General features: G+C 43.4%; 1 protein-coding gene across 1 annotated transcript in view; it reads left to right on the forward strand.

The window, feature by feature from the left end:
• Nucleotides 1-10,855, forward strand: part of MARCHF10 (membrane associated ring-CH-type finger 10) — a 77,373-nt gene that overhangs the window by 62,277 nt on the left and 4,241 nt on the right. The window contains exon 11 of the mRNA XM_053263003.1: nt 1,054-1,087. Within this exon, the coding sequence (XP_053118978.1) occupies nt 1,054-1,087 (34 nt within the window). The remainder of the gene's footprint in view (nt 1-1,053; nt 1,088-10,855) is intronic.

The raw sequence follows: 10,855 nt of genomic DNA on the forward strand, positions 1-10,855 counted from the left end.
AATCCTGGGTAGGTCCCCCACTGAAGTAAATGTAAAGTAAAATGAATGGGGAAATGAAAACAAATGAAAACAGTAATGCAACAAACAAACAAACAAACACTTTAAAAGCAATTCCTTGGAGTTGCTAAATACATCCTAAACTACCAAACAAGTGCACACTGCACACGTTGATTTGGAGGAGGGTTCAAAAGTAGGGGATTTTTGTATTTCCCAGAAATTTGGCAGCCCAAAACATCGTGTGTGAGAGAATATTGTAATAAAATGTGCTTGTCAACTGATCACTAATAGGTGAATTGACAGAATTAAAGCCATTGTTGGATCTACTTGCATACAGGAGAAAATAGGCACAGAAACTTTGGAAATTTCTTAAAGGTTGGCCTTCAATTACTATTGTATTTTTGTAAATTTGGGTATGCAGCACTTTCAATTATTAAAAGAGATTCTAGGCTTAAAAATGGACCCTTAGTTACAGTTGTAGGTAGAGGATATATTAGTGTTGTAGGTAGAATATGTATATTCTATGGTAAAAAGAATGAGCACACCTTTTACAGGAAATGTGTCCCTGGACAGATTTTTGGAGGGCTGAGGCTGTGCCCCAGTAAGGTCCCCCCCCCACTTTCTAACCAGCTGTAGTTGTGTTTGAACACATATAATGACTGTGAAACAAATCCATTGCTATGATGTCTCATGTGTCACATTTTGTTGATGTGGCATGGAATGGCTCTATTGTGAGTCACTTTGGGAGCCTTAAATGGTCAAAAAGTGGCATACAAATTTGAAAATAAACCAATCTGCACTTTTTCATGGTCCTCTTTGGGATTCACACCGATGGGCTTCGCACATGTGAATCTTCCAGAAAATAAATAAATGTGCACCTCTCACATTTTACGGTGTATAGGAAGACTTCCTACATAGGAAGATAACTTCACTGGAAATTGTTTTGCACACAGCTGCCCAGTCTTTGGGTCAGCTGACAATTGCCTGACAAGCAGCATATACATTATCTAAATAAATAAATTAAAACATGTTAATCCTTTTTTCCTTTTCCCCTAGCTTTCAAGACCACCTAGAACAGAGGAAAACCAAAGTAGGTTTATATGGGGTTTACAGCAACACACCCAAGATGCTTGCTCAATCACATTAATATTAATAGTATTAATAATTCACAATCTTCTTGTATGTTATATCTCACAAGGGCTACACACATTGCCACATATATAGTAATTATGACTCACTCACTCCCAGCCCACCAAGATTTTAGATACCTTTACAATGAATCAGTTGATTTAAACATATACTTTTGCTGGAAGCTTTACACACAGGGCTTCTGCCCCAAATCTCTTTCAGAAGAGAGTGTGTGCATTCACACACCAGCCAAACTTACCTCAAAGTCCCTTCAAGACCTTTGCACCCACTCCACACACAAACCAGGCTTTGTGATGTGAATTCTAGCTTATCTTGACATATGTCCAGGTTTTTTAAATGCTGGTTTTAAGGAGAGGCACTGACGTACAATCATTAGCATGATAAGAGGGATACTCTTTTCAGAAATGCAGATCTGTCTCTGCAGGAGCTCTCTCTCTCCCCCACCTACCCGCAGTGGCTAGAAGGAAAACACGGAAGCATGCCATGTGAACTGAGAGCAGAGGGGAGGAGCAGCTTCCTTCAATGAAACGAGTGTACTTCGAAGTGGCTTCGCTCAACGTTTACCCCGAAGCCTGAAGCCAAGTTCAAATAACTCCCTGGTGACTTAAGACATTTTGCCCCAACTGACACTTCATCTCAATTTGCTGCAACAGCCTAGAAGCTTCCCAAACACTGCAAAAGTGGTGTTAGACTTATGGCAGAGGATGGGGAGTATGAAGGCCCCTAATTAAATTAATAAGCCATATCCCCTGACCTGCACCAATTTTAGCCCCTTCCATGGATCTCATAAGCCACTCATTCCTACAGGGTGTTGTACAAATTATACATATACAGTATAGAAATATTTAGCTATAGGGGAAAATAGGAAAGCATTTTTTGTGCCAAGAGCGATGACCTCCTACTTCTGTTCAACTACACTGAATGGCAGGATTAAATGTGCACTATAGGGATGTGCGAACTGGTTTGATATCGGCATCAGTTTGGTTCAAAAGCTTGACATCGAGCCAAACATCCCTCAGTTTGGTTCGATGTTGAACTGAAGCCCCTGACCTGTTCAGGGGTTCAGCGCAATTTTTTTAAAATAAAAATTTACTTACCCCCTCCGGGAGCTTCTCCGAAGCTGCAGGAGTGGTGGTGTGTCCACATAGGTTTCCCCTTCCCCTGCTGGCCTCCGTTATGTGTTAAATCGCCCGGTTCAGGCAGTCTTTGGCCCTTTCCAGGCCTTATCCCCATTCCATTGCTTATCCTCCATTTTGGAGGCCACCACACGTGCACAATGGGCCTCTGTGTGGCCGGGTCAATCCTTTGCCTCAGGTAACAACATATCTTGGACTGCCTCTGGCACCAGTCTGTTTCCATACTGTGTGACAGAGATATCATTCACAAGGATCTGGTCTTATTCTGGGTAGTAATTTTCCCCTCTGGTCCTCCATTCATTCCACACAAGAATTTTCAGGAATTTGTTTTTAGGTTCATGGCCTCTATTCTGGGCCTTCAAGTGGCAAAAGGCCAGCTAGGCCTAAACATTTATTTTGCAGTAGAAGTACTGTCCAGCCCAAAGACTCCAGCATTTCCCTGTGGATTCCCAGTGGCCATTTCGGTTGGACTCCCTAACCACAACCTTCTTTTGCTCTTTCTCCTACTGAAGTTCAAGAGTGGGTTCACCTGAGCCAGGGTCCTTTGGTTCCTGACATTGTTCTAGAATCTAGATATTTTAAAGTAGTTAGTGAGGCTGTTCGACTTGGTTGGAAAATTCACTCAGCCAATGTAGATAGACTCTAAGACAGCTGGGACCTTTTGTGGCAGAAAATTCTGATTGACCAAGTGCATGTCGGAAGAGGAATGGGCAGCTAGCCAGCTAACAAAGGAGAACTCCTTCCTGGGGAGGGACGTACCATGGGTAGGTCTAGATAGACTGAGGAAATCAAGCAATGCAGAGTCCCCTCCTCAGCCACACCATAGAAATGGTGGAGAGATCCAGGCTGCCACGGGGGCCCTGTCAATCATGCCCCAGTATCTTTCTAAAATCGTAGTTAAAGGGCAGTCATAAAAGCCAGGGAGACCAAGATCCCCTTGCCACACCTGTGATTTGAGCACTGTGCAAAAGGACATGCTAGGATATCCAAACTTTAGGACGACTGTGGGCTGTTTTCAATGTTACATTTCCCTCTTTGCATTTTGAAAACATATAATACAGTCGAGTGGCCAGAAAATAGCCCCAAATTCATCTTTTTCAGTGACAAATAAGTTTTATGAGATTATATGATACAGATCTTACAAAACTCCTGTTTGTAAGTTTGTAAGCTGTTTGAATGTATTGGTATCCATTTGGTGTAGCTTTTCTGGCTTACATACCATGCAGGGGTATATCGGCCCACAGGTTGCAGAAACATAAAATGAAGTTACACAAGAATAAGTTCTATTATTTCCAATAGGCTTACTATTGGGTAGTGTAATTTGTGCAACATGTGCATATGCAATGTTACTGGGCTGATGTGCTCTTATGCGATATGTCAGCCTAGATCTTTAACAAGGACTGTGCTTTTATAGATTAGATTTAGATTAATAGAGGCAGCATGAAGTGTGCTTTTAGGAGCAGCAGCTCTTTGCTTCTCTCACTCTCTTGTTGCATCTCTCTTCCCTCTCCAGCAACAACTTCTCGCTCCAGTCTGTTGCTGGAGGGAAGAAAGGGGGAAAGAGGAGAGAGAAAGGGAGGCAAAAGAACTGCTGCTGGCTTGGCAACAAAGAGCAAAAAACATTATGAGGATCTGATATGTAGGACCTCAACACATATACGGCAGGTCCTATAACAAATGACAATAACTAATGACAGATCCAATAACGAATGACTGCCCAGAGACGCCAAGTTTGGGGCCATAGAGAAATGTAATAAATAAATAAATATTTAGCTAAATGAAATAATGATACAATGTAACACACATATATTAGAGTATAATATGAAAACCATAATTCCAACAAATAAATCATTTGTAAATAGTAATTATAGATACATGTATAAAACTAAAAATACACATCGTATCCTATATTGGTCAAGTGACAATAGAAAATATAAATTACAATAAGTGATAGGGATGTACCCGAATGTTATTCGGCGCCGGCGGGGGTGGTACTTTAAGGGCGGGGGAGGGTGTACTCACCCCTCCTGCCGCATTTCCCCCCGCCAGCGCTCTGTGTTTTTAAGCCCCTTGGGGCAGCAGCGTTCCTCCCTGCCGCCCCGTTTCCCTCATCGGCCGGAAGTGGCCAGAAGTAGCGACTGCGCATGCACCCGTCACACGCATGTGCGCGCATGGCTGACAGGTGTGCAGACGCAGTGGGTGCATGCACGGTCGCTACTTCTGGCCACTTCCGGCCGATGAGGGAAATGGGGCAGCAGGAAGGAACACTGCCACCCCAAGGGGCTTAAAAACAACAGAGCGCTGGCGGGGGGAATGCGGCAGGAGGGGTGAGTACACCCTCCCACACCCTTAAAGTACCACCCCCACTGGCGTCAAATCCCCTCCCCAGAGCCAAAACATTTCGGAGGCCTTTATAATGGCCTCTGAAATGTTTCGGGCTCAAGCCTAATAAGTGATACCCAGCATAATAATGTTCATAACACACTACAAAATCCAACTTGTAATACATAAACTAATCAACACATAACACACAACAGAAACCCAGCGTATACGTGTTTCAGAATCTTTATCAAGTGTCCAGTTATTGAACCAAATAGTAGTCCTTATTGGTGAGAATATCTTCAAAGCATGTAGTTAGAGTAACATCACCATGGACAACTTTGAATGTGAATAATAAAACATCATAATTGAGAACTTCTAGAAATTTTCTTTTCTTCTATAACAAAGTATCCTATAAAACATACATATTGTATTGACAACAGTATATAGTTGTAGATACTAGAATATAATAGATAATATAAAATTACTCAAATAAATTGGTTCCTCCATACTCACTCATTATATAGATCAAAGATAATGCTAAAATATTACTGGATTTGAGTAAATAACCTCTAATTCAAAATCATGTGACCATCATGTTACCTAGGAAATATATCATAAATAAATATTCTACCCAATGGTTGACATATTTAAAACTCACTTGCTACTGTCATTCACAGAAACTAAAACCCTAATAGGTTTTAAAAGGTAGACTCAGGTAGACGCACAGGACACAAGTCCCATTTAGGTCAGGCTGAACTTGTTCTATGCGTTCTACATTTAGTAAATCCCAGTGAGAGCTTACATACAGATACAATGTGAGCTAGTAGCTTTTAGCCCAAAGGATAATGATCCACATATTTTTATTTTAAATATCACACTATAACTAAGCTATTTGGACCCATCTTGACTATATCAAAATGGGACGTGTCCTGTGAGAGAGTCTACTTTTTAAAGCTTTTTTAGGCACTAGAATGGTCTTTTTCAAAGAAGTTGATGAGCAACTGATGGAGGGCTGATATTATGGTAGATTACAGCAATCCAGGATTTTTTGATTTGATTGATTGATTAAGTGCTGTCAAGTTGATGTCAATGTTTAGTGACATACCTCCCGGCGTGCTTCACTCACCCTTCCGAGTAACACCCCCACCCCAACCCCATGATGAGGGAGCTTAGCAGGACTTGGGGCGGGGGGAGATCCAGGATTAGGGTTGATATTATCTTCAATAAGAACTACTATTTCAATAATTGGACACTTGATAGATTCTGAAACAGTTGTATGCTCGGTTTCTGTTGTGTGTTATGTGTTGATTAGTTTATGTATTACAAGTTGGATTTTGTAGTGTGTTATGAATGTTCTTATGTTGGGTATCACTTACTGTAATTTATATTTTCTAATGTCACTCTGACCAATATAGGATATTTTTAGTCTTATACATTTATCCATGATTACCATTTACAAATGATTTATTGGAATTATAGTCTTCATATTATATTCTAATTTTTGTGTTATGTTGTATCATTAATTATTGGATCTGTTGTGTGTGCGTTTTGGCAACAAAGAGACCAGAGGCATGCTCCAGACTGCCAACAGCCAGCAGTGGCAAGACACCCCTGCTGCTGGAGCTGGTGTCAAAGGGAAGAGGGTGGAGCCTGAGCTTGGGGGGGTAGGGGATAGGACCAGCGAGGGAAGGGGCAGTGTCAGCTCTGGCTCCATCTGGTGACGCTCTGGCTCTATCTGGTGAGGATGGATGGCTCCATCTAGTGAAGTCAATGAGGGGTTCAGGGGGGCTCTTTGCCATTTGCCTGGAACCAGCACTGATTATTATTATTAGTCACAACTTCTGCAGAACAAAAGTCAAATAATGTCCTAGCGTAAGTTATGCCCTGCTTTGCAGTGTCATGTGTTTGGTTGCCATGTTTGTCCTAGAGACTGGCAGAGACAAAATGCAGGGGAAGGCATCATCATTCACTTGAGTAGCCTCAGAAGCTGCACAAAACTAGTGACACTCTGAGACAGAAACAATTCTGTCACATGATCCCACTTTCAGTACAGGTCTTGAACTAACAATATGGGTCCAATACACACACCTCAACCCATATTCCTTTATTCAGAGTGCAGTCCACAACCTCATGTACATGTAGGCCATCCCATTCATTTCAGTGGAGGGAGCAGATGAAAAGAGGTGTGTGTGCAGCTCTGTTTTCTCAACTGAATCAGAGAGGAAAACTGTTCTGCATACATCTGCATACTAGGGAGTCTCCCTGTCTGAAAAAGATCTCTCAATGTCTGAGACTCATAGGGCTCATCTAGTTTATGGCTTCCTGCACTCTTGTTTTGGCATCTTAGTATTATTAGGAGCCCCTGGTGGCGCAGTGGTAAAACTGCCGCCCTGTAACCAGAAGGTTACAAGTTTGATCCTGACCAGGGGCTCAAGGTTGACTCAGCCTTCCATCCTTCCGAGGTCGGTAAAATGAGTACCCAGAATGTTGGGGGCAATATGCTAAATCATTGTAAACCGCTTAGAGAGCTCTGGCTATAGAGCGGTATATAAATGTAAGTGCTATTGCTATTGCTATTATATATTACTTATTCAATTTATATACCGCCCTTCCAAAAATGGCTCAGAGTGGTTTACACAGAGAAATAATAAATAAATAAGATGGATCCCTGTCCCCAAAGGGCTCACAATCTAAAAGAAACATGAGACAGACACCAGCAAGTCACTGGAGGTACTGTGCTGGGGCTGGATATGGCTAGTTACTTTCCCCCTGCTAAATAAAATCACTGTGTTAAAAGGTGCCTCTTTGCCAAGTTAGCAGAGTACACAGTGGTGCATCTAGGTCATTTTGGAGCCTGTACCTGAAGGGATTCGGAAGCACCCCCCTTCCCCCGGCAAGGCCTCCCTTAATTTTTTTTTAATAAATAAAGCCTGCTGCCGCCCCAGCTTTTACCATTTTCACCATTTGTGTGGCCAGGGTAGCCGGCTGCCGGGCTGTCTGCCTGCGCTGGCGCGGGGCATGGCTCAGGTAGGCACCCTTGGGGCATGAGAGCAGGGAGGCCATTGCCGGGTACTGTTGTCATGCTGGCCTGGCGAGGGGAAGCCCAGCCTGCACTTGGAGGGAGCCTCGTGGTGCACTGGACAGGACAGGACTAGGGAGGGAGGTGGAGACTAGCTGATGGAAAGTGCGGTCTCGTTCACTCTCAGCCCCCTAAAGGAGTTGAGGGAAACAGTTGGGGTATTCTAGCCTTCTTCCCCAGTGTCCCTTCCCTCCCCTCCCCCCAAACCCTTCTGGCTAAAGCTGCTACTGTCCGAGGCCTTGAGGAAGGGGGACGGATTAGAAGCGGCAGGGAATAAGTTTATTCGGTCATTGACCAGCAAAGAACTGGTAGGGTACAGGGCAAATTCTTGCCTGGCTTCCCAGACGGCAACCGTGGGGATGCACGGTCAGCACAATGCAAAGGAGCAGCATTGACAGCATTCCTTTCAATGGCAAAGATCAGCAGGGAGGGGCGGGCACGGGGTGGTGGCAGGCCTCTGGGGAGGCCCCCCAGAATATTTGGAGGTGCCCCCCCCAGAGACGGGAGGCCATGGACCAGATTCCCAAGGTCCATGGGAAAGATTGCCTCTGAGTACACATAACAGAATAATAATAAAGTAATTATTAAAGAATAATAAAGTTTCATGATCATTTTACAGGAACAAGAGTAGGAACATAGCAAGTTGCCTTATAGTGAGTCAGACGATTAGTCCATCTAGCTCAGTACAGGCTACACCAGGGCTGCACAACTCAAATGCCCTGGTGGCCAGAACCAACCACAACTTGCTGTGCAGGGACCAAAGTCGATTTTTAGCACATGACTACATTAAAATTAAAAATATGATTAGTTACTTGTGGATCTATTCCCCTGTCAAGTGACCCACAGTTTAAACTAAGGATAGTAGCCAGAAAGTAGGTACTGTCCCTGCTCAGTCAGTGGGGCCCCTAGAGTGCATGCTAGCCCCGAATGCCAAATCCTATCCTCTCCCTAAATTGTCATTGCTTTCAGGCTGCAATCTTAGGCATGCTTACATTGGACTAAGCCTCACTGGGTACACAAGAGACATATTTCTGAGTAAAAATGCATAGGATGGCACTGTAAGGCAGTTTCCAGTTCTTGTGTTGCTGCAGGATATTTCTACCTGGGGGCCAGAAAAGAGTCCCTGAGGGACAGATCCGGCCCCCAGGCCTTATGCTGTGCAGGCCTCTACACAGACTGGCAGTGCCTTCTCCAATATTACAGGCAGGAGTCCTTCCCAGCCCTATCTGGAGGTGCCAGAGAAGGAACTTGGAACCTTCTGCAAGCAAACATACAGGTGATCTTTCCAGAGTGGCCCCATCCCCTAAGGAGAATATCTTACAATGCCAGCCTATGTAGGGACAGAGCCACCATTGACCAAATGGGTTCAAAAAACCCAGGCTACTGCCAATCGGGGCCACGCCTGGCGCCCCAGCCACACACCCTGCGTCTGACATCAGACACAGGGGGCATCACTTCACTCACATATGGGGCCACGTGCCCCATTTGGGAGCAAATACCCCCCAGTGCCACATTCACAGAGTGGCCAGGAATGCTCTCTCTGCCTTTAAAGGCAGGGAGAGCAGCTCAAACAGAAATTAAAACCTAAAAACAATTTAAAACCACAAGTCTAGTTAAAAAGCATGGGTGAATAAATGTGTCTTTAGAGTCTTTTTAAAGTTGTCAGAGATGGGGAGGCTCTTATTTCAGCAGGGAGTCTTGGGGCGACAACAGAGAAGACCCGCCCCTGTGTAGCCACCAGACGAGCTGGTGGCAACTGCAGACGAACCTCTCCAGATGATCTCAATGGGCGATGGGGCTCATAGTGAAGAAGACATTCTCTTAAATACCCTGGGCCTAAGCTGTTTAGAATTAGAATTATGTGGTTAGACTGGATCAGTTTCAGTTTGTGACTCCTGATGATGTGGATAAGCTGTCTGGAAAGATGTGGTCTACTACCTGTAGACTATAACCTGTCTCCAACCTTCCATGGCTGGACAAGGTAATTGAGAGTGTAGTGAACTACCTGATCCATTAAAACAATTTACTTTTAGCTCTATTTTTATTTCTTGGGATACACCACATTTCAGACAAATAAGACAAATGGGCCTCATTACAGAGGCCAATAAAAAGGCATATAGACACACAGCCCAAATGCTATTTAAGCTGCTGATAACAAGAAATAGCTTAAATAGCGTTTGGGCTGTGTGGCATTGTAGAAGAGACTGATTTGCAAAGGAAATAGCTGCCTCTATTAAAGAAAAATGTCCCCCTATCTAAAACTTCACAGTTATCCTCTGAATAATATATTGAGGCTTTTACAAACTGCTTTGTGACTTTTCACCACCCTTAACATCTATTTTGGAGGAGAGTTCTGGATAACTCAAAAACTTGCTCACTAATTTGTGATTTTTTTAATTGGTCCTAATAAAGGCATTACTTTACATATGCTTTTTACACCTTTCACTATTGATTTGGTAAGCATTACTACACTCTTTGACAGGCACATATAACACAAAAAAACAGGCACATATAACACTGGGGAAAACAAATGTGGTCTCACAGGCAGCTTTAAAATATTAAGGATGCTCCTAACAGTGGGAAAATACTGTTTGCTTTCAGTGCAAGATCTTCTTAAAAACAAGCAAAAAAACAAAAACAAACAAACAAAAACCAAACCCTCAGAGTTGATGAATGAACCTTTGGGCATTTTGTATTTTTCTTCTGGCAAAGCAGCCCAGTGTTTGTTTTGTCCTGTGCTGCTATAGAGACATCTAGTGTTTAAACAGATTCTTCACACTTCGGCTTCTCTAGGGTCATTTTGTAGCAAAACAAGACAACCACTGCTTAGGATTGGGAATTCCTGACGATGCTAAAGTAGTACTTCCTAAACAGCGTAACATTTAACCAACTTTAATCTACTCTCAACCTGAGCTAAGCTACAGAGAAGTGACAAGTAGTTATTAAGCATTGTGTCAGCCATGCCACAGAAATGGACTTTGGGAATACCCTGATTAATGGCTTTTAGAGTCATTGGAAAACCCAGCTAAGACAAGAATAGCAATAGCAGGACTACATTTGAGCTCGTGTCTAAGCCGATAATTTGGTTTTGAGGCAGAGACAAGACTCCGGAACAGATAGTGTGTGTCTCTGAATGTATGCTGGGTACATCCCTGTCTCCCCACCCAGGGGC

Source organism: Hemicordylus capensis, chromosome 6 (assembly GCF_027244095.1).
Source record: "Hemicordylus capensis ecotype Gifberg chromosome 6, rHemCap1.1.pri, whole genome shotgun sequence".
Classification (NCBI taxonomy): Eukaryota; Metazoa; Chordata; class Lepidosauria; order Squamata; family Cordylidae; genus Hemicordylus; species Hemicordylus capensis.